Genomic DNA, 24,585 nt, shown 5'->3' with positions numbered 1-24,585 from the left:
GATGCAACGATATCCAAACGTCACGATACGGCATCATGACTTATTCCTCACAATATAATTTTCACGATATCGCAGGGAGGTTACCGATGTCAGAAAGGTCACGATACTGTGTGAAAACATACACATATCTATCTATGTAGTTTAAAATGTGTTCTGTGAATATGCGGACCAAAATTCACGCTTTTGATGATTGTGCTGCTTTTAATGTCGTAACACGGCGACGACGATATTGCGTCAAATTTAATATTGCGATATTGCCATTATCGTTACAACCCTAGCCTCTCCCAGTAAAACACTTCCAAGTCCATATCCTGTTGAGTATAATATCGCATTAGAAAGTAATGATGCATAACCACTAGAGGGCGAAATAGAATCTGCAATGATCTACCCGTTTTTATGCATTTTTAAAAAATTATCCACATTACTTTTCAAACAATTTGGAGATACATGCTTTTGCATAACATTAGATTTTTGCATTATATGACATCCTAATGTCACGTTGACTGTAAGCCAGTTTGAATTCTTGCAAAGGACTTCATTTGAGAATTTATGGAAAACAAATCAGCCATTGGTGGGTTAAAATTTGTTTTTATTGTTTAATAGGGGAGGGGGCTGCAATAAACAAATATCTCCTCATACATCATTTTCTTTTGTGTGGGTTTGGCCACGTCTTTCCCTCTAAAACAAACGGAATGGTGTTGATTTCAAACAGTGACGGTCTTGCCGTTTGCATCCCCAAGATGTGGGTTTTTGTTCCTTCTGCTTTTTTGCCTTTCGGGAACATAGAGACAACCTGGGATGTTTCCTTCGCAGCTTTTAGTACACAGGAGCTCAAGTCCAAAGTGAAACCAGGAAACAATGACACTTTTCCCCATCATGGGACAATTTGTTCAATTCGTCCGAGGGGTGTGCTAAATTCCAAAGAAATATGACCCATGCACCCAACCGTTTTCTATACCACTTTTGGTTTGGGTCCCAGCTGGGCCCGGAGCCTATCCCAGCTAACTCTTTGCCAAAAGCAGGACAGGCCCAGGACTGCTTGCCATCCAAACACAAGGTACAATATACACAATCATTCACACTCACACATATCGAAAACCTGGTTTTCAATAAACCTGTTATGGATGTTTTTGGAATGGATAGGCCAGGGCTGAGACTCAAACCTCGAACCTCAGAACTGTGAAGCAGACTAGCTGACCACTTGGCTTCTGCGCTGCCAAAATACCATCCAACAAATGTTAATTATCAATGTTTTGTGAGGCTTTTCAGGTGAGCCTCTGAGGTACAGAAAACGTCCAGTTCGCCTGATCTGACAGTGGAACTCCAAATTCACAAGCAACCTGGCCACACTTTTATTGGCTATTGCAACACGTTGGAGACTTGGCTCCTTAAGGAGCTAAACACCTAGCACAGTGAGCGTTACTGTTTGAAGTCCATTCTTCCCCCAGCGCAACCTCTGTCAAGAAGCTGACGCGATGACACGTTAGGAGAATTCCTGGGGCGGGGTTGGGCTTTGCATCACTACATTCTGAAAGCTGCCCAGCTTCTTCTTGACCGACGAGAGGCGGAGATCCATTCACGCGCATGTCTCTACTAATCACGTGACCCTATAAATAAACCCAGGGACAGTTGTGTCTAGAGAAGAAAACAATGCACCACAACCTAAAGGACTAAAAGCAAAAACAACAGAAAAACAAAGCATGTCACAAAATGACATTCCTGACAAATCCCCCTCCAGTTTTAGCATGACATCATGTGCTGACTCCAGAGAGGCTTCAAATAAATTCCAAACCTTCTAGCAGAAGGGATTACATTTGGGCTCCACTAGTTTTTTTTTGGAAGTGTTACGTCCCTCAACGATAGTCCTCAAAACATTACAAAAGGCTCCCAGAACTTTACAATATTCAGTGAAACATTTTTTTTATCTTTATTATTTCTCTTCTAAATATTTAAAAGTCAGCTACGACGTGGAAACCGGCAGATGTAAAACCACCTTCGACAGTAACGTGAGCCCGTATAATTCCAACCTCGACGTGAGGCAACTTCCAAAACGTTGGAGGAGCACAATATTTGGAAAAACAAAAACACACGCAGACAAGAATCCTCACATTCAGCCATACAAAAGAATCCGACACTCGTTGGCTTCTCTGGTACACTCGATGGAGGTCAGAGAGAAGAGGCAGTCTGTGTGGACTTTTACAGTCTTTTTTTTTTTTTTCTTTCTTCTTAATTTCAAACAATCCCTGCGACGAGATCTTCAGTTCAGACACCGCACCGGACCTCCCGGAGAAGGGCTAAGGCGTGTATTCTGTTGTGTCTAATAATAATAATAATAATCTTAATATCTTTTCCCTGTCTAATCCATAGACAGAGCAGTTTGGGAATTGTGTGACGACTCCCACTCTAAGATGGTCAACCAAAAGAGAAGTTTGAACCTAAACCACCTTTAAAAAAACAAATAAAAATAAAAATGTACTGGACACAATCCTTGCATCCTAGACTTGGGGAATGGGCTCTCGTTGAGGAAATGGAGGAATATCTCCATCTCAAGAAAAAAAAACAAAAAAAAAACAGGAAGCAGATTTACTACCTCCCTGCATCATGTTCATAGAAAGGATTAGAATGATAATATGATAGATGGGTGGGCGCACAATGGCTATCATAGATATTATAGGGGGGGAATAAGAATAGGAACGGGAGGGCGGGGGAGATGAGGCGGTATTATTTCCATGTGTTGGCCGCCTGGGAGATGGAGCGGGAAGGGATCATGTCCAACAGGTATTCCCGCTGGCGCTCCACAGAGGAGGTGGTCTTGTGGGCGGACAAGCTGGGGTTCACGTAGGCCATAGTCACGCCTGGCAGGACATAAAATGGTTAAAACAAAACGCACCCAGGCTGTTTTGACATGCAAGGTGAGAGTAAAGATGAGGGGGTGAAGTTATTGTTGTCCACAGGAAGGTGGGTGGATCCATTTTATCCAATATGAGCAAAATGACTTATTTTTGACCACACGAGTCGCAACAACGTGCAACACAACATGGACTACTATTCAAACACAACTACCACTGACCGGCGGCATCTATTGTGCGGGTTAGGGTGAACATTAAAGAACAAAAAATGCAAAGGACTATCAAGGACAAATTCTGAGAAGAGTCAAGTAGAGAGACAGACGGGGCTTCTCACTCAATGTGTACGTGGACACCTAAGAGTTGCCTTCTAAATGCCATTTAAATGTCAGTACATCTTATATTTATAAGTCATGTTCGGGATGTAATGTAGAGTAGCAGCTTCATTTTCCCTCACGGGATGAATGAACCTATGTCATATTTCTTTCGAAAAGGTTTTCTCTGTTTACTTAATCTAAAACATGAGAGAGACTAACATTTGGCAGAATAAAGGCTACAATGGGAAAATTGAGATGAAGTAGGGGGTAAAAGGATATTGCCACCAACATTAATATTGTAAAAAACATGCCAGAGGAAGTCATCCCCTCAAAGAGTGTCATCTACCTGCGTTGGTGCTGCCCTTCCTCCAGGCAGTCACGTTGCCCTGGTTACTGTTGCTGCCACCGGCGCTGACCTTCACCCCTTGCTGGAGCGGGCGCGCCGCCCCATGCTTACCTGGCCTACTGCTCAACGCTGCGGCCGTCACTGCGCTCTGCAGCTGTGACGAAGGAGGGTGAGGAGAATGAGTGGTGCCAAAACGCAATGACTCGCTGAAGCTGAACGCTCCTGTGCGCTAGGTGGCGCTTACTTGCTTAATGGCAGAGTGGTGCCCCGTCACAGATCTGTGCGGCATGGCAGCCCGGACCTGCTTGTACTGGTGAGACACCAGCACCTCGCTTTTGGACAGCGAAGGAGAGGACGAGGTGGTTTTGGAGACGGGCGTGGCCGAGGAGGTGGTGGCCTGCTGGAGGATGCGCTGCTCGATCTCCTGCTCCTGCTGCAGCGCCTTGACGAAGGCCGCCTTCAGCCGACTGGTGTGCTCGGCCTTAAGGGCCTTTTTCTGATTGGACGACATACACTGGTTACACAGGATGGTCCCGGCCTTTTCCTTCCTCCAGCGGGAGGTGAAATCAGTTTTACACTGGGTGCAGGTGTACGGCTCTTTGGGAATAGAGCCGGACATGCCGGCTGTTGGACCGAGATTGCCTGTGGGTAGGACAGTCAGGGGACTTATTACAACACTTTACCAACACCTCAAAGTCAATGACAGAATGACAGGCCCACCCACCTCTGCCAATCATGTCCAGGAGTTTTTGCACCACTTCCTCCAACCCCAACAAGTAGATGAACTCATTATTGGCGGCGGAAGGTAGGAAGTTGAACTCGGGGGCAGGTGGTTTGGGCGGCGGGATCTCCAGTAACGTCTTTTCCAGCTGCTTGCGAAGGGCAAGCTTGGCGGCGGCCTGGCGGCTGGCAGGCGAGTCGTTGATGCCAGAGTTTGGCGACAGTGAAGAACCCTTAATGCCCGTTGGAGACGCCTGGACACAAGAACAGAACCCACCTGAGTGACCAAACATTTAAAATGCTCTTCTCAAAGCACTGAGAGGTGTGTGTGTGTGGGGGGGGACCAAACCAACTTTTCCCCAAGTCTCACACACACACACAGCTGAAGCGTTTCAAGTCAAATGTTCCAAAGGTCATATAATTCCAGAATTTGAAAAGGCACCACGGCTATATTGTCACCTGTGGGATGTTGACCAATATATTACTGTTGGCCACGTTAGCCACCCGAATGAGGCCCTGCTGAATGATCCTCTGTCCCTGAACCTGGACGTTGGGCACGGATGCCCGTGGAGCCAGCAGAAGCGGAGGAGGGCCTGAGCCGCCGTGCTGCTGCTGCTGCTGACGCAGGCTGGCGATCTGCTGGGGAGTCACAGTAACAGGCTGATTGCAGCCGAATGCAGAAGCAGACAAAACCCAAAAGGACACAAGAGCCAGAGACGTGAGTGGAGTTAGGACATTGAAGGCGGTACATCTGACGTGAAGAATGTTGGGACTCACCTGGGCTCCTCTGACCAGTGGGGGCATGGTGGTCTGAGAGCTGTGTTTGGACGGGATATGTTGACCACCCCTCACCAGAGGCGGAGGGATGACCGTGCCTGAGCTGCGACCCGTTACCTGTCAACATAAATTACACTATACCAGGTGTGCGCAACACTATGAACATGTGTCACATGATACGATACAATAAGGGTTGAATCGATGAGTTGACTTTACTACCCCACATCAATGTTTATCGCGTCAGGTCTAAGAATCGTGAATTAAGTTGGTTTAGTGTCTTGTCTTCCAATCAGGCAATTTACAGTTGACCTTCGAATTGCCTGCAGTTGCCGGACTCTATATACTGTCAGTTTCTGTGGAGCAGTGAAATGTCCAGGCAACAAGGCGACACTGTGGACATATGTCTGTCTGGATGGGGTGAAGAGTATGAAAATAAGACGATAGTGGAAGAGCAGAGCCTTGCTAGCTTATCCTGTTTCAATGATCGCTACTCATACAGAGTTGAGTCATAAAAGATTCATGCCAGCTTGGGACCGGTGGTGAGGAACAGAAGTGGCGGCGTCAAGTGAAACTCCAGCTGTGCCGCCAAAATGTTATGTCCACTAAATGCATCTGTGTGCTATTTAAAATGTTATTCTTTGATGTGGATTGGTTCAACAACCAATGAGACTGCTGACATATGCTTCAGGCATTAAAAATGAGACTGGCAACATGGACACAATCCTGAAGTCTATTCTGAAATGTAATAAAAGTTCACGTGAAATGGAATTTCTCACTTGGACTGTTTCTTTTGGTCTGGCCGCAATGTACCGTTTTACAACACACTATGCTGTGGAAGAGGAAACTGGTCGACTTAGACACATGGGCAAGACTCCCGCTAATTACAACAACTACATTCAGCCAACAGTGACTTGTATTTTTATTTTCATCAATGACGTCACTAATAAATCATCCTCGCCTCGTCTATCATCTCGTCAACGCCGACGACATTAACTTTCGTTGCTCGACCCCTACCTACACCATTTGAGGACCATCTCCTGAGAGCAATGCTGTTGTGTGTACCTGGAGGGGTCCTTTGCTTGATGTAATGCTACCTCTCACCAGAGGAGGAGGTGTGGCCACAGAGCCGGATGCCTGGGGAAGGAAAGACATTTCAATTCTGTCATACAAAGTAACAATTGTGCAGGATTCCAACAGATGCTTCCGTTAATGTCTCATAATTTGTTAATGTCACACATGGATCACCCAATGAACTGATCTATCAAAATGCTGGCGTCAGCTGATCCTCAGCACAAGCCTCCAGGGCTTTATCCGGAGCCAAAATAGCACAGCAGACAACTCCAACATCAGAGATAAATCTCGTGGCCCGGTATGAACTTGAGCCTCTTTTTTTTTCCATTTTTGTTTTACCTTCTGAGCTGTGCTCTCCTTCTGGATCTGGCTCTGCCGTAGTTTCTTAAGCAGCACCAACTTGGCTTCTTGGAGTCGTAGCTCTTCTTTGAGCTGTTTGATGATTTGCTCTCGCTCTTTGGGAGAACTCTTCTGCATAGGACAAGAGGAAAACAGAAATTAAATATGTTACTCTTCCAATTCTAAATAGACCTTTGACAACACCCGGCAAACTAGCGCTGCAGTTTTCCCACCATAAGTTTTTCTGTGTCGGTCTTGGTAAAACAGTGGCCGTTCATGAGGGGACTGGATGGCTCGTTGTCAGACAGCACAATCACATCGTCTGGTGATGGCGGCTGACGCTCTCTCTTGATTTCGCTGAAGGGAAGACAGTCAGGGAGCATGAATAAAGTGTTTCGGAATCCCATTTTGACTGAATTCTGCATGACTTTATTCTAAAAACTCATACAGGGAAGAAACCAAACGAACACCATAAAGCTTGTAAAATGTAGACTTTTGGTGAGACCTTTTCTGAAAGAATGACAGTGGGAAAAGAAGATGAAAATGATAAGGAAAGAAGAATATACAGCAGAAGTTATGATGCTGGCTCATTTTAAGCAGAAAGAATCCAAGTGTCCACCTAGTGTTGCCAGCATTAGGGAGTGTTTCGGTGTCATGATGGATGTTTATGATCCCATTACGATGAGACATTAAATCCAGACACGGTACTGCCCTTTTTGTGACCCTAGGACCAGGACTTGAATTATCTGTCTCTGCTATCCAACATTTGAGTGTCATCTAAACCTCATTCAGTGCTCAGTTGAGATGACCAATGTAGAATGCCACGTTAGCTTCTCAGAACAGCTGATAGCTAACAGCGGAATGCCGGCTGTCACTTGATGGCAAGGTGTAGTATTATATTGTAATGTTTTACATTGCATTAATGGTTGATTTAATTTTATACGGTACGATGTAAAGTTACAGCTATTTTATTCATAATATTACCATAAATTCTGAATGGAAAAATGCTCCGATTATTTTAAAAACACTGCATCCGGTAACGAGGAACATTTGGGCTCAAAATGTCAAAAATCAATGAATAAAAATGAAAATTTAAATCGGAAAAAAAACACATCTGTTATTGACTCGTGCAACGAAGCAGATGTTCAACTTTCCAGTCGCAGTTGCAACACAGAGCCTGTAGTTTTCACCTATGTCCACGAGGGGGCGGTATTTTATTAGAGTTTTGGTCAGCCCTTCTAATGTGGCGAAAATGTGCTCCGAGGCACACAAGAGGACAAGAACCGGGAGATCAATAATAGAGTAATGGCGGCAGAGGGAGCAAGCGAGAGAACAACAAAGGTTCGTCTCGACCAAACAACAACATGGTTGCACGGAAGGTCTTCTCTTCTGTCTCCCTTCTGATTTAAACGCGGTATCTATGAAAAGTCAAAAAGTCAGAAGAAGGCCTGGCTGAAGAAGACTTGAGTGACATTGGGGTTTGGTTCGATGGGAATGACGCACCCACACTGGAAAGACTGACTCCAAAACGTGTCACTGCGTAGGCCCGTCTCACCACAGAGAACCTCGAGGCCTTACCTCCTCCTCCCCTACCTCTGTGGCCTAGTCGGACAGGGAGAGCCTGGGCCTCGGTTCTCCCCTCCCTCCCAGCTGCCGACGCCAAAGTCACAAGTTGAGCCAAGCGGAGGACCGCTGGAGACACGGCAGAGGGTGACAGTGATGGGGGGAGGGGAATACATGGCCAAGAGCCAACCTATTGTGTACACGCTCTCACTCAGTCACTCAACCAGTCGCTACTTGGCGCACCCCTCCCCCAACGGTACTTGTTCATCTTTTATACTCCCGACACGCTCACTTCGCACTTTGGTGCACAGTTCTGTCTTCAAATGCGCAAGGCCGCTAAGCCGCCATCTACGACACACCCCTCAGCAGGACAGCTTCGCAGGAAGCTGCATATACTGTACAGAAAGAAACTACACAGGCGACACAATACGCCAGGCGTGAATCAAAAACGATATGCGTAACTCCTGGAAATCTTTCAAAAGTCCAAAGATGGCCATCTCACTCATGTATTTGTAAAATTAAAAGTATGCGTCTTGCTGACAGTTTGCCCTCCTGTAGCCCGAGGGGGCAGCTGTGTACATTCCATAAACGCAGTTACATTGAAATTGTCAAACACGGGTGCTATTACATGAGACAAATGGCAAGGGGGTGGGGGGGGGCTCGTTGGTTGTCGTTGCCACTCAGCCGGGAAGAGTTCCCACATACGGTTGGTTATGTAAGGTCCAAGTAAGGTTTCTGCGTGCCTCGGCTTTACATCTGAGTCGCAGACTACAAGCATGGCTCAATCAGTAATACGTTTTTCCAGCGACAACGGATGCTTCGCATGGAGCTTTACCATCAGCACGGCCGTATACTGAAGAGATGATGCGACAAAATTGGGGTCAGTGAGTTCTCTCAATAACTCCAAAGTAGCAAGCAAACTAAAGGTTCCCCATGGAAAAAGTCAGACTTCCAACAACACTAATCGATTCATATTGAACAGTTTTGTATGCGTTGCGTTGTGACTAATTAGATATATGCTGAGGCCGGTTCAAAGGTGACAAACCGAGCTGAGTCAGCTCTCAGTTTCCACTTCAACTGCCATCGCGTCGCCGCACGCATTCATCTTTCATCACATAACATCAGGCATTCGTCGGCCTGGTCATGTGACACACCCACCATTCCTCCAGGCCCCTCCCTTGTCCAACTGCTCCTTCCAACGTTGAAACCATGGCAACGGCCAGTTGGAACCAGTTTGTGACACATAGTCTTCATTTTGTGCGAGGAGTGAGGCAAGCTCAGGTGCTGCCGTGGGAGAAAATGGAGTCCGGGCCCCGCTGTTGCATCAAACTTTCCCCCCCCGCCCTCATTATGAGGGGCAGGCTTCATATGCAGCCGCCCCGCAACTTCCTGTACTGCGCTCGCCTGACTTCGAGAGGAACCTGAAACTCCAGTGGACAGCTCTGTGCAACCACAAGGCATTGAGCTTGAACGCAAAGACACTAAAAATAACTTTATAGGCAAACTCCTCCCCGGCGAAGAACACGGATCAATGTGCCGCCTCTGCCAGATCACAAGTGCGATCAGGAAACGCTCATGTGTTCTTTGCACCTTTACCCTCACTTAGCTTGAAAGCTGATTACGGAAGTTCGAGGAAGAAAGTGGTTTAGTGCGGATAGCACTGAGCCTTATTGTACAGGAAGAAATGTTTGCGTATCGCTATCATCGCCATGCACGGTGGAAAGCAAAAGCATGTCACCGCAGAACACGAATGAAAACACCATGCTCACCTTTTGGATGTGCTCATATCGACAGGCTCGTCCCCCGTCTGCACCTCCACCTTAATGGTGGCCTTCACCTCGCCAGTCTTTAGGATGCTGGCTGACAGCTTGGCCGACGGCTCACTCTTGAGTGCGACACCGTCCGCTTCGGCACCATCCGGGTCCAAGGGTTTTCCCTCAGCGGCCCCTTTGTCCAACTTGACCCGTTTGGAGTCCATGTCTCCCGTGCTGTCCCTCTCCATGGCCCTCTTCTGGCTGCGCGTTTGACGCACCGCCTCCTCTGACATGGCTGCTCTCAACCTGCAGAAATGGGAAAGCAAACTCACCGGTGTGGAAAACCGTTGCTAATGCAAGCAAACAAAATGCTAAGCCATACTTGTAACTACTGCAAGGACAGAAACGCCGCATTAATCATGAATTCATGATAACTTCACCTCCTTATTTGACTGAGAAATGGCAATTGCCTCTTTCCCTCACCAACTGTAAGCAAGACATCAAAGCATATCATAGCATTCCGCGACGGATACAATGCAAATAACTTGACCCCTTGGGACTGCGAGCGTTCTAGGAAGGCGCTGGAGCAATCCGATTGGATGCTCAATAGGTACATTGTTTCACTGATTCCAGAATATCACTGCCACATCCACGTTTTTTTTTTACATCCTTGATCTCGCTTTTGAGCTTGTTGTCAAAAATGTCAAACATGAATTGTATGGTTCGCCAATCCCATACAAATATCTGTGTTGTCCTTAAGTTGAAAAGGCGCAGCTCAACAACCAATGAAAACCTGCCTTTTTCATGATCACGATCCACCCCTACAGCTGTACTGAAACATTGAACAGTTGGAAATGTGCATTCCAAAGCTTAGAGAAGGTCACATGAAGTTCACCTGTAAAGGTTTGAATGCATTTCAGGCTTGTCCTGATTTTTCACCTGGTCGCCAAATATCCCTACATTTTTGTGAGTTGTGTATATTTGCAATGATTTCTTATGCGGACGACTGCTTCGCTGGGCCTGGAAAAAGATTGGGGGGTGGTGGGGAGGGGGGTAGCAGAGTCAGACAACATTCAAATTTGAACGATAGTGGCTAGTAAGAATCCATTTGTCTTTGGAAGCTATTATTATATTTTTACCCACAGGTACAGATGGCGACTGACAGAACCCTTTCTACGATATATTCATAAATGTCCGAGCTTGCAGACAGCCGTGCTGCCTAAACGTCACTAAATATTCAAATGTACAGTATCTTAACTTATACAGGGATGCTTTAAAAAGAACGAGTAATATTTCTGGTGTGAAAGCTGTCTCATAACTATGTGGGGTGCTTTATTAAATAGTTCTGGCCAAACTTTTTTTTTTGGTGTGGGTTTGTCTCTTAAAAACACATTGGCTTAACCCCAGTGGAGCAAAAAAAAGACGCTGTGGACAAGACAGCTATTGTTTGTAGAAAAAAATATATTTGGACAGAAAAGAGAAAAAAAACATACAGATGACAGAAAAACGTGTCCGTCCGACCTCGAGCGTCGCGTCTACTCAACTAACTTAGCTGTTGTCTCGGCTAGGCTAGCTTAGCTGGTGTCGGAGATCAAAGCTCTTTGATGTGTAACGTCCGTTGCTTCAGCGCTGATTGGTCGAAGCCAAAAGACGCACGCGTGCGTACATGACCGCGCTGGCGCACGCACAGCAGAGAGCAGCGGACTATTGACCGCTGAGTCGCGCATCGCTCGAGTGGCGTTGCTACAGGTTTGCTATGGGACAGTGACAATGTAGACAGTCGATTTTGTTTCAATGGTATTCGTTTTGCTTTCTTTTTTTTTTCCCCCTTGGGCATAGAGCGTGTTCCATTTCGCTGAAACATCCACCCTTAAAAAAAGGTCCACCCTGCAGTATAGTGACATCTTGTCCAAGAGCCAATGCCCCAGATGCTGACCCAAATCTCTTTCAGTACAGTTAAGATGATGAAAGCCACTTCCCACATAACCTATTACACAGCAGAAACACTGCAACATTCAAATTCAATCCCAACTGGGTCAGATGATGCAGACATAGCTTCCTCGGCTCTCGCCGCTTCAAACCCCCCTGCACCAAAAAGAAGCAATCAATGTGGTAAAACACTTGCAGGTATGATTTGGGTTGGGACCAAGTCCACACGAAGCATCTTTAGGACTCAGGGGGGGTCTATCGAACACAACACGGCCACCATCATAGCTTTGAGTGACAATACCCTAAGATTAATTTAGACAGCGCCGTGCCCCTATAAAAACCGGTCCAAACGAGTCTTGTTAATTGTGGAGATGAACAAGTTGCCCCAAAGGACCAAGCAAAAGACCTACTTAAGTTAGGAGTTAATTATGTTGACAGGTTTTGGAATGTTCAAATGACATTCCGAAGCATGTCAAGCAGAATGATAAGTCGGCGTTGTCAATTTATCAAAGGCACCTGAAACACATTGTCGGGAAGGTCGAAAGCAAAACCTCAAGCCAAGTCCTGTCTAAAAACACCTTGCTAACAGTAACTTTAAAAAGTTTTGGTTATTTCCCCATTGTCAGTTAAAAATGAGCAAGAATGAAAACCTTTCACAGAACAAATCTACGTCTGTGTTTGCATGAACGCGCGTAATAAAATGTCAACCCTGTGCCGGTGCACCAAAACTAAGAGATGTGCTAAATTGTGCCATCATTGGACTCAAAAGGATCAACAATAAATCTGGAATTTACAATGACTAAATCAAACGGCGCCAAGCCCAAAATGATCGGACGATGCCGTTTTTAAAAGGAACAGCTGAGGTGCAGGTCAACACAAACATTGGCTTTGCTGGTCCCAGAAGAAAAAGGAGGATGCCATCCTGATCCATCAGTTCATGCTGCTAAGCAACAAGTCTGGTAAACAAAATTGTCCTACACGCACGCATGTGTCGCTAGTGTGGCATAATGCCGTACACACTTGAGGGCAACTGAGTGGTTGTGTATCACCGGGTGCGATTGTTGCATCACTACGCCGCTCAGTCCCAGGAGTTTTCCATGTCTTGTCTCTTAGTTTCTATACGAGCTCTAGAGGCAGTGGTGTGATGCGAGCGCTTCACTCACCGCCTCTAGCTTATAAGAAACTTGAAACTCTGATTCCAACTTTTTTTACGCGGGAGACTGCAATGTCAAATATCACATCAACATAAAACTAGATTTATGTTGTCTCCAACAGCATCCATTTATATTTTTGAAAGATTTTGCATACTGACAACATTTTTAAAAAATTATAATCTTGTGAATGGTCTTACATGTGGTTGTTTTTGTCGTTTATATTTTCTCATTATTTTAAAAAGATAAAAACGGCCTACCGGTACTCGACCAGTTTCACTCCTCTCTTCTCTTTTGTCTTTTTCTCGGTCTTCTATAATTCCAAAGACCAGACAAGGCCTAAAAAATAAGAATATTAAATGTGGGGAAGAACCAGCCTGGATAAATCCATCCAGGAAAAAAAATGCACATATAATTTATTAAAAAAAAAAAAAAAAAAAAATACTAAAAAAGAAACAACGAAAGGTGAATCAGAATAAGCACAGGTGGTGAACCATGTTTGTTCATGCAGCCTACTTTGGATGTTCCTCCCTACAGTAGGGTATGCTTCCCGCAGACTAATACTGTAGTAGAGGAAACGAAAACATCTCGTCATTTCTGCCTCGACACAAGCTTGTGTAAATCCATCCAACCATTCTCCAAAATCACTTAACCTCATCGGGGTCGGGGGCGTACTGGAGCCTAACCCAGCTATCTTCGGGCAGTAGGGCGTGGGACACCCCGAACTGGTTGCCAGCCAATCGCAGGGCACACATAGATGAACAACCATTCACACTTACGATCACGCTTGTGTAAATCAATACGTAAATGATACTTAACAGCCATAGTCTAAAATCAATCTTGAATTCAATGAAACAGGTTGCATGAAGTACATTGCCAAGCCTGCTGTTTCATGTGATGAGGTAGGATGCTTTTATTTTTTTCACCATGAAAGCAAATGGAAATCTCCTGACCTGGTTTGACACTACAGAGTCTCTCTCCTTTTGTGTCCAGCGCTACAAGGAAAGAAGATCAATGGCAAGGGCTCATCCACCCCACTTAGGTAGCGTACCGGCCTCTTATCTCCAGCTTCATAATGATTCCCCCACTGGGACCCGACTGGGCCCAGTCAGCCGACACATTAACGGCCATTTTGGGAAGCCAAGGCTTTCCAGTCATGTCTTTATGCTTCAATTAGAGACGTGCAGGTCAAAAATAGCTTTGCTTGGAGTTAGTCACATATTGCTTGATCGGGAGGCGGGGGGGTGGGGTGGGGGGTCACTTAAAAAAAATGTACGCATCTCATCTCGGATATTTGGTTCTAGATTGAGTCGGCGGTTTGGCTTGCGCGCACGGGGATCAATGTTAGACTATTTACATGTAAAAACAGAAGGATTCTTTGCACAGTTAGTCTTGGTTGGATGTATATTGTCGCTGTCCGATGAAGACTGCATAGCTCCACTTGTACTCTTAAAACAACTAATTAAAAGCCACATAAGTCCTTTGTACGGTTACTCTACGGTTACTAGTCTATTAGCACCCCTGATGGAAAGTTGCGTTAGGGGCACATCTTGTTAGGTGTGGCAACAGTGATTATGCATTAGGCATAGTTTTGACACCGGATGCATCGCACTCATTTTTATCCGCATTTGTGCCGGGTAACGTAAAGCTTTTGAGTAACCGTATCAAAAAAATACAAGTTGGATATAATCAAAACATTCAAGTTCGGAGAACTCAAACTTTTGAGTTGCTGTAACTCAAAGCTTTTGAATAACCGTATCCAAAAATATAAGTTGGTTATAATCAAAACACTCAAGTTCGGAGAACTCAATTAAAATTTAGATTAACGCAATTAAAAAAACATAACACGCTAAATATAACTGTAATTATTCGCAATTAACGCGATAATTTGACACCTCTAGTTAAAATGTGTAACAGTTGGGAATGGAGTCTCGTTTGTGTTAAACTGCAAGAATGCGAAGCAGAGTTGAATGTAGCTTGAGACACATCTGTTAGCAACACATCGCGAAGCAGAGACCCAGCGTGAGTCTAAGTGATGGAATTATGATGGAAAATACATAGACGGTTTTAACAAGATGTTCGACAGATGACTGCATATTTTTCAGATTGCTGCAGGCATGTACAAAATCAAGCAGCGAAAAAGCATTTCAACTCAATTTAGCATTTAAGATGTCAAATTTCAGAGCCACGCTTTGATGTCATTGTAAGCTTTGTGGAAACACCCTGTGAGTGAGGATGGGAATCGGAGTGCATTTTCATGATCTACTCTTGGTAACTCATTGGATCCAGCTTTCTGAATGTTCTGAACTCCTATTTTGATGCCAGAATAATGGCGCCCGTAGTTATTCCCGAGTGGAGGTGAGTGCGTGTAGCTCATCTTCCAATAAGTGACATCAAGTACGTAGTTGTTCTTTAGAACGCAAAGCGGTTACAGCCGAGTAAAGTCGAGTCATGTTAATGATTTGTGCTTTTAATCATAAAAAAAAGTCTAAAGGATTAACAAACCCACAGTTCATAAAAATCAATGACTTCTCCTGTTCGGAACCCCCCTTATCCGCAAGGAAAACGTCAGAGAAACCCCACAGGGTGAAAAAAAAAGAAGCAAGAAACCTTCGGAAAGAAATCACAGACGTAGGGATCCCCCTTCCAGGTTGACCACCACAACCTGCAATAGATGCCAAGTGGGCCAAGATGAAGCGATACGAGTTTAAACGGCATCCAACTAGTTTAAGACACAATTGATTTGACACAAATGGACAGAATTCGTTGCCATCAATGAATGAATTATATAAACCCAATACAAACTGAGACGTACCAATAATTCTAAAATAATGTCATATTATAATTAGGACTAAGTTAACCTGTGCTAAACAGTCCCGGAGTGGGGGGCAGGGACCCAGTTGAAGTGGTGCCATGTTGGGGAAGGGGGAGGGGGTTGGGGGGAGGTCGCGCACATGTGGCGAGTGGAGACGTGATCTAACTGTACTAAAGTGAAAAACACGCTTCCTCGTCCTCTCTCACACTTGCCCTTTGTCTTTCCCCTCCCACACAAAACAACAGCAGAGAAGGTAAGTATGTATGTATGCCCGTACATGATTTTTTTGTGTGTGTGTGTGTGTGTGTGTGTGTGTGTGTGTGTGTGTGTGTGTGTGTGTGTGTGTCCCTCCCTACTGGTTCCGTCCCGAACGGCAAGGGTTAAGCCCCTGCCATTTTAACGCCACTGACGGATCAGACCATTAGGGTGTTACCTAACAAAATGGAAGCCTTTAACCCTGAATCTTCCGGACTGACTCTGTGTGCTCTTGTGTGTGTGTGTGTGTGTGTGTGTGTGTGTGTGTGTGTGTGTGTGTCCTTGTGCATGTGTCCTCGTGAATGTGCGAGTGTGTGTGAGAGAGCAAGTCAGGGCCAGGGGCAAACTAAAGTGTGTGTAAGCATGTGTCCGCATGAATTCAACAACAAAACATTTACGTGTGCCGTTTGCGAATGATCACAGACAAATGTGAGTGTTTCTAATCCCTCGCTAAGTGCATCCACGAGCGTCCGTTCAAACGACAAACATTCTTCCGAGCCGCTTTTCTTGAAAGCGCCACACGAGCCTCGCACATAAGCACGCCATTACAGCGCTCGGTGCCACACTGAGTAATTAATTGATTCACACTATTAACAGAGCCCATCTTATTGACCACCGAATGACCTAAAACATTTACTCGCCACAATTAAAAGGAATTGCCGGCCGCAGTAATCTAAAATTACTGTCAAATTGGTTTCCCTGTAATCCTATAAAACCAGAAGCCTAAACCCACAAAAAGACTGAAAGGCCAGGACACATGCAGTCTGCTATCAGATTACATTTCTCAGAAGTGGATGCAAGCAGGAAGTGACCGGAGAAAATGAGGGGGTAAAAAGAAAAGCGAAAACGACTCCGACATACATCAAATGAGACAACTGGGAGAGGAACAAAACGCTAGACTACAAGTCGGGCATGCCTGATCATCACTGTTTTTTTTTTTTTACTCTCCATAAGAATCACAATCTGTCAATCAAGAGCATGGCCACACTGAAATTTCGGCCAAACAGAAGTTTGAAGAACGTCAATCCTGGAAAAATCTAATCCGTTTACTGCTAACTAAACTACACAGAAATGTGGGTAACCAAAAATACACTCCGTATATGCATCAACGACATCGTCTTAAAGCGAATTTTCGTCAGAAGGGGCTAATGTCAAGATTAGGTGTTATTTGTATATCATAAGCACCATAACAAGTTGTTGAACAAAACAATCAGCTACCAATAATAAATTCAGCTCATATGCTCATTGAAAAAATGTCATCACCACATCAGGTTTTGAGCGATATTTTGGCCACGATGAACTCTCAAGTACTGTCATCCAGAATTTAAATTTAAACTAAGATTTCGACTGTATTTACTCTGCTCCTTCTTAATTGGAAGACTAGATGATCGGTTCTAATTGGCCGAACATTTGATTGTGTTCGTGCAATTAAGAGCGCTCCAAAGTTGAACTGAACAAAGAAAGTTTTCAGCGATGTCCAACATCACCAAAACTGTCTTTCGAGCGGTGCATAGAATGACATGAAACAGTAAACCAATCGGTTCACCCGATGAGTCATTCGATAAGACTTTTGAATTTATGAACCACATGCAGTAACTTCCAAACTTACAGAGTAATCAAAACCGTTGTGTTTGTTTCTATTAGGAACATAATTGAGTTCCAGTATTGCTCCTCCAGGGAGGCATCGAGACCTGCAGATGAGACGCAGTTTCAGGCAATACTGGTCATGCGGGTTCCACTTGTGAGCGGAAAAAAAATGCATCAATATGATCTAAGGCATGGGTGTCCAAATGATGGCCCGAGGGCCATTTGTGGCCCGCGACCTTGACACCCCCGTGACATAAAGGGCTGTTGGCCACCCCACCATCCTCAACTATTTGCCTTGACACCTATAACAGAAAGCTGATGAAATTAACTAGACAATATAAACAATCTTATCGCGGCTTACTTGACTTCAGCGCGTTTCAAAAAGTTGAAGAAAGTGGACCCATTTTTCTGTATGTGGCCCTCAAACAAAAAAGTTTGGACACCCCCCGATCTAAGGCAACAGCCCTACAGTCAAAGTATTCACTGTTTCATATTCGTGGCAAATGAGGAAAGCATGGATCAATGGGAGAGAGGCGTGGTAATGATAACTGTGCATTCCTAGCAAAACAACATTCAGGTTCAGCAGAATCGTCGTATAGCACAGTTGATTTGTGTAGAGTCATCACGTACAAATTAAGGCATACTATCACATTTGTAATTGGCGAAATACTATTAGTGCGACATACTGCAACGCCATCAATCACTTTGCAGCATCGAGGTCAATCAAAGTGATGGTTGGAACAACACCACACAAATGAGAGCAACTTGGATGTAAACATTTTGATGGTTGTTATTGAGCATGTGTACTCGTCTTTACGGCGTAGCGAGTATTGTTTTAACTTTGTCAATATACATGCGCGCCATCGTGCCAAAACGCGGTCAACTTTAGTCCTGCTCGGCTTGTCCGAAATTGTCGGTTGTTTTAATGCCAAGGTGCTCTTGAGGTGGAATGACAGTTTTTATGTACAGCACTTAGCTTCTTTCAACACTTTACTAAGATAATAAAAATTGCAGAGTAATAAATTGAGTGGCCCTTAGTAATGGTGCCTTTCTGTTACCCTCCATGCTACTACACATTTATTAATTAATAAAGGTTTTACGGTTGTGACAGCTGACCGTGAATTAATGTCCGTTATTTTAATTGTTTCTAAAGCAGCATCCCGGCACAAACTGTCTTCAACCCTCGAGACTGTACAAGGCAAATAAGTCAAGAGCACAAAAACATGACTGCGGCGTGTGACTCCAAGACAATGGTAGAGGAAACATTTTAAGTGCAGTCGGGCACAAAACCAAAGTTGTCTGCTATGAACTGCACTCAGGATAAACTGCATACACGTACTCGAGTCTGTATGAAGAACGGGCTAAATAAGAAATGGGTCAGTCAACCAAATGCTCGCCCCGAGGCCTCCGGCAAAAGCGATACAGTCACTGGTCATGGTCATGTGATGCAACATGGCTATAAAATGGCCGCTTTGCCAAGGACATCAAAACTGTCTAGGACAATGGGGAATCTTAATTAAACGTGCCAGTACTTGTGTGTGCCGCCAACCAATATTTTGGGTGGCACTTTCGTTTCACGAGCACTTCCTGTTAACCTTTTTCGCAATGACGGAGCATTCGCAGACGTAGACCGCTTTGTTTAACCGCATTCCACAGTGAAAGAAAAGATAATATGATAAATGTTTCATCACAGGATGGATCAAAAAGCTGTTTTGTCTTACAACGCTAAAGGTTACCACCAGTGAAAATCTGAAGTCGCAAACGCAATACCAGTGGGAGAATTTTTTGTCTCAGCCAAGACGTTGTAATTTCAATGTTTCGTTTGTATAATGAAACAGGTTGTTCAGAATTAATTCTGTTGAGCTGAAAAGATTGTCATTTAAGTCTTGAAGCAATGGATGCAACGTCAAGTGCACTACTTGGCAACGGCCAGCAGAGGCACTCTTATTTCACTCAACTCATTTACGGTAGGAAAAACAACGTAAAGTCAGCTAAGACCCAACTACCAGACGCAACCAGTACATTATGTACTTTATAAACATTGCATAAAGATTATGGATGGAAAAAAAATGTAAATACAAGAAGTAGCTATCCACAGTCTCTTTCACACACATTCCACTAATGTGTCACACCGGGACCATGACACAGGATTCAGAATCAAACTGCCATTTTGTTTTACACAGAAAGCAGCTGAAAATGTGTGTACGCTTTCAAATAGCCATGAGTCATCGTGCAATCCAAAAATTTGGGGATGTCCGCAGTAGCCTCTGCTGCGACGTCCAAAATCATTACAGTGCAATGACAATTGCTTTCAACACAAGAAGGTCGGAGAACTGTTTGTCAGGTGTCAGGTTAAACTTTGCACCCCCGATGCCACCATTGTGAAATACCCTGACTATGGTACTAAGGCAAAATATTCACAGGTTGACTTTGTCACCATTTTCTGTGTCAGTCTCAATAGAGAAAAATGAGAAAAGGAGTAAGCGGTTTGTCAGAGGTATCATCTTCTGAGTGGGTTCTGCAAATAGAAAAATACCTTTCAAGCCTGATTTAGCAGAAAAAAAAGTCAATTTTGAGTCATGCATGTCTGCTCACATCATTGTCAGCAAGTCTTTTCCATAAAAAAAGACACCCCCCGCCCCAACCCCGTGCAAATCCATAGTCCATCATAAAATGCAAAGCGACGTGCCCCAATCGCTAGCCGAGGGTGGGAACTGGCTCTCATATGAGAGGGCTCTTGTTCAGCACTGTAAAATGGAACCACCAAAGACCAACCAAAAATATTTAGGGAAAAATATTCCTCAACAACGCACACATTTTAGGTACCAAACTTGTCAGGAGTAATACGCCTCATTTCTGCCAGCATCAAAGGATTAACTCTGTGTGTGTGTGTGTGTGTGTGTGTGTGTGTGTTTTGTAAGTGAGGAGAGAAGAATTTGCACTGGCAGTTACCATAAATTAAGCATACTCATTTCAAGCAAACACGACGACGCTCTTCAACTACTTTTGTTCAGCGTTATCGAGTGTCTTTGTCATGCCGGTCCGAGATATACCAGTAGTTGTGGTTGACTCAGCACAAGCGTTGACATCTTTTTGGTGCACAAGGGACTTTGTTTTGGATTTCCTGCCGTTGTGCAGTGAATTTGAGTCTGCCTGTCTGTGCCGTTTCTCAAGAGGGACACAAAAAGACAGATGTGTTTGGGAAGACATCCTATCCGTTACTGACGAGTGCAACCTATAAGGTGTGTCCTGAAAAGTTCCAGGACTTGTGTCATAAAAGATATATTTCAAACCCAAACTACAAGCTAAGAATTTTCCCTTCAATGTGGGCCAGACAATCAATCAGCAAGGCCACAGACAACCTGCAGAATTTACTTTGTTCAGTGTGCAAGAAGAGGGAAAATGTGTAGTTTGGACTGGAAATACTGGATATCTTTTCTAACATGTGTTGTATACAAATAATGCTGCTCAAACGTGTAGCGAGTATGGGTTATTCCCTTAATAGTATCCTGAACGTATCCCATAATGCATCTTGAAATGGAGCGAAAAACCACAAGTAACTAGAAGAGCATTATATAAGCACTGCACCGAAATAGGATAAGCAAAGGAAAAACACTGTATGATACACGGACTAACGGGGGAAGAGGCAGGAGCCATCAGACAAATGTTGATAAGTGCTTTGGTTGTATTGGTTCTCCAAAATTCACTCACCTTAAAACAATTCCATTGGTTATTATTTTTTTGAAATTGTTCAATATTTATTTTGGAAGATCGACCATCTTACATTGATCCGGTATGTTACATAATTAAGAAACAGCAATGACGTAATTAACAGCGATGGGTTAAGTCATGGAAAAAAGTGACCTCCCCTCGCAAAAAAAAAAAAAAAAACAACAACAAAAAGAAAAGAGTAAAACAATTGCAGACTGTTAGAGTAAGGAATGCAGAATTTACCCTGAGTGATATCAATTAAAATCAAGCCCATGCTAACTAAACTATTTGCAATATTAAATATGTTTATTATTTACTGTTTACTTCATTGGACACAAAATACAAATAAAACAAACATGAGCAATTACACGTCAATGTCGCATCTATACAATGCTGAGGTCATAATTATACATAAAATTCAAAGAGTACAGGTAACAGTATCTTTAATGTACATAAACGATCACACTGAATATTGAGGCACTTAGTTGCTAATGCGTGCACACGGTGCAAAACGAGACAATTTGTGGAGGAACTCAAACTTGGTATTGTTCCCCTTCATTTGGCAATTGGCAGGGGTCTTCAATGTAGGTGGCCACAACATGCCTAATTCAAATTACACTGCACTCATAAACTAACCACCAGAGGGTACTGGAATTGCAGAAATGAAAAACATTCTGGCCTTTTTAACAGATGTGCTACTTTTAATATTATAACATGAGAAGGACGATATTGTGGCAACTTAATATTGTGATATTGCCATTATGGTTACATCCCCACTGTGGAGTGCAACAATCCATACAGGTAATAATCCATACAGAAGGTCCTCAGTTTAGGACAGTCCCAACATATGGCATTTCAAGTTATGGAAGGGAATGTTATCACGCAACACAAGAAGACACGCTCGGTTATTGCTGCACTCACTGTGGTTCATTTTGAATGTATCGATTAATTGCCTCATGTTTTTTTTTTTACACAAATATTTACTGTAATTATAATATTTCAAGGTTACAAACGGTGCACACAAACTGGTTTGTGAAGCGGTGCAAGAACACCCAGTCAAACAACATGCCATATTTACTTCTTCTCATTGCATCGTTTTACATTTAGGCGGTGAGGACAAGCGGTTTGGAAAATGGATGGATGGATGGATGGATGGATGGATGGGCAGGCATGTATTTGGCATGTCTGCCTCCCAGTTTTGAGAGTCTGTATTTAAACCTCTGCTCAGGCCTTCCTGTCTAGAGTTTGCATGTTTTCCCTGTGCTTCCTTGGGTTTTCGCCAACTCTAAAAAACATGTCTGTTAGATTCACGGAAGAATTTAAATTGTCCACAGGTGTAAATGTTGAATGGTAGTTCGTATGAGCCGTGCCATTGACGGGCAACTCGTTTAGGATGTACCCTGCATCTACCCCAAATTCAGCAGGAATACTATGCTAGAGTTTTAAATTTATGGCCTAAGCGTTTTCATTGAAATATTTTTTGTACAGGTAATCATGACTTTGCCACTCTATCGGCTTAGTGTAGTGATCACTACGGCGCGTTCCGACTTAGGACTGATTTGGTTGATCTCCGCCGTAGGAACGAAAGTCCGTCGTAAACCGGGGACCCCGCAATTCAAAGGGGAATTTGGTGATGGACGGAATAAGGTACTTGTCAGACGTCTTCAGAATGCAACTGTTTGCCAAACTTAATCTGCGTAAGAACGACATTATTACTGAGATAGATATTTCGCTTTGTCTTGAAGCCAGTGCGCGAAAGCTTATTTCAATGTGAATGTGATTAGCATTTAAAACAATGGTGTAACGCAGCAAGAACAAAGTGTTGTGAGGACAATGATTTGATTACGTGTGCAGTTAATCCGTCGTGGACAAAAAGAGAGAGAGAGAGAGAGAGAGAGAGAGAGAGAGAGAGAGAGAGAGAGAGAGAGAGAGAGAAAACACGCACACCCCGGCGGAGGCACAAGCGTCCACCATTACGCTTCCATAAAAGGCTTTTCATGGTTGAGCTAATATGACAAAGTTTTAGGCTCAATGGCTTTACGGGAGCGTAATAATCGCACATCAGCGAGCAGAGGGTGCAAAAAAAAAGAAGTCTTTCAAATAGCCCACGGCAATGGGGAGAAAGTGAGGCCGGTGTTAGAATCAACTTTAGTGTTGTCAACTTTATAAATGTTAAGAAGGAAAAGAAGAAGCCATCTCAGGACTTACTATCAACAACCTGCCCATCTGTCCGGTTTCTATCACCGTGGCTAACTAAAAGGCGAGCTAACGACCACTAGTCATTAACAGCATCCTTTTGAAAATGGAACACAATTAACACGCTCCGAGAGCGGCGTGTTGTCTCGGGTGTACTCGTGAAATGAGAATAAAAAGACGTGTGATATTTGGCTCAGAGTACGTGTGTGAATAGCGATACACACGACAGACAATGAAGAGCGACCTGATCCAGCGGAGCTAACAAGCTAAGTTAGCCTGCTAATGAGCTCATGCTAACTCTCTGGACACTTGCCTGCCCAGACACACTGTCGCTAATTTTATTCTTCACACGGACCAGTCTGGCGTTAATTAAACACTGAAATTCGTGCATTTTGCCCACTTTATACGGTCTCGCAGCCCACGCACGGGTTAAACGTACGTCATGACTTACTATTGGAGCATCTTAAATGAAGTTTCGCCGGTGAAGTTGGTGTAAATATCCAGAGAGTTTGGAGACGACGCACGCCGTGGCTGCGTTGAGGTGTGAGTGCTCCAACTGTTACCTTGCGCGATGCTAGTAAGCTAGCTCTGAGCTAGCATCGGCGGAGAAAGTTCCCCCATGTCGCCGAGATGTGATTGTCAATACAAAACGTGGTATAAGTTGTTACCGAGGACGGATGCTTGGACTTACAGAGTCTAACGGGTGCTCAGCCGAGTTCCCCCGTGGTTCCCAGGGGGGTTGTGATACTGGTATTTTGCTGTCTTCTGCGTGTTTAAAAAAAAAAAAAAAAAAAAAAAAAAAAAAGAGAGAGAGAAAATCCAGGGGAACCCCTCTCCTCAGTCCGCTGCCACTCCGGTTGCTAATGTGTGCCACCACAGGCGACGTCATGCTGCATTCAATGACACCTCGGAAATGTTTCATTTCCAACTGCACTGGTGTTGGGAAAACATGCTGCAGAGTTGTACTGTACTGAGTTTGCTAATTAAAAATAAAGTATGCAAATAAATCGAAGGGTCATTTTCATAAAATTTCAGCAATAATGGTAAAGACTGCTGGAAAAATATCAACTTCATTTTTATGCCACCTTAAAGTTATTCGTGAGTTACAATTTTAGGCCTTAATCGTAAAGGCAATCCTTGTCAAAAGAGCGAAATGATAATAAATAGTTATAGATAGTTCAGACACTTTCAAGAATTCCTACATATTG

At 44.0% G+C, this 24,585-nt stretch overlaps 1 protein-coding gene and 1 long non-coding RNA gene across 2 annotated transcripts; one reads left to right on the top strand and one right to left on the bottom strand.

Moving 5' to 3' along the window:
• Positions 1-572: 572 nt before the first annotated feature.
• On the bottom strand, positions 573-24,372 carry gatad2ab (GATA zinc finger domain containing 2Ab). The gene is made up of 11 exons (XM_019896818.1): positions 24,069-24,372; positions 9,749-10,039; positions 6,650-6,773; positions 6,417-6,548; positions 6,069-6,140; positions 5,007-5,123; positions 4,689-4,889; positions 4,234-4,483; positions 3,754-4,151; positions 3,510-3,663; positions 573-2,855 (listed from the first exon to the last, which is right to left on the bottom strand). The coding sequence occupies exons 2-11, from the start codon at positions 10,024-10,026 to the stop codon at positions 2,722-2,724; spliced, it is 1,860 nt and encodes a 619-aa protein (XP_019752377.1). The 5' UTR covers positions 10,027-10,039; positions 24,069-24,372; the 3' UTR covers positions 573-2,721.
• On the top strand, positions 10,949-12,321 carry LOC109532153 (uncharacterized). Its single transcript, XR_002171326.1, has 2 exons — positions 10,949-11,105; positions 11,483-12,321. It is a non-coding gene; the product is annotated as an uncharacterized LOC109532153 (long non-coding RNA).
• Positions 24,373-24,585: the final 213 nt, after the last annotated feature.

This window comes from Hippocampus comes, unplaced genomic scaffold, assembly GCF_001891065.2.
Source record: "Hippocampus comes isolate QL1 unplaced genomic scaffold, H_comes_QL1_v1.1 scaffold22, whole genome shotgun sequence".
NCBI classification, from domain to species: Eukaryota; Metazoa; Chordata; class Actinopteri; order Syngnathiformes; family Syngnathidae; genus Hippocampus; species Hippocampus comes.
Note: the sequence above shows the minus strand (reverse complement) of the source record. Positions and strands in the feature narration are given on the sequence as shown.

Excerpts from the sequence above, each read along its gene's own strand:
- gatad2ab (XM_019896818.1), bottom strand. The coding sequence starts at position 10,026 with ATGTCAGAGGAGGCGGTGCGTCAAACGCGCAGCCAGAAGAGGGCCATG. Across the intron at positions 5,124-6,068 it reads CAAGCAAAGGACCCCTCCAG|GTAACGGGTCGCAGCTCAGG; the intron begins GTACACACAACA and ends TTATGTTGACAG. Across the intron at positions 4,890-5,006 it reads CACTGGTCAGAGGAGCCCAG|CCTGTTACTGTGACTCCCCA; the intron begins GTGAGTCCCAAC and ends GGCTGCAATCAG.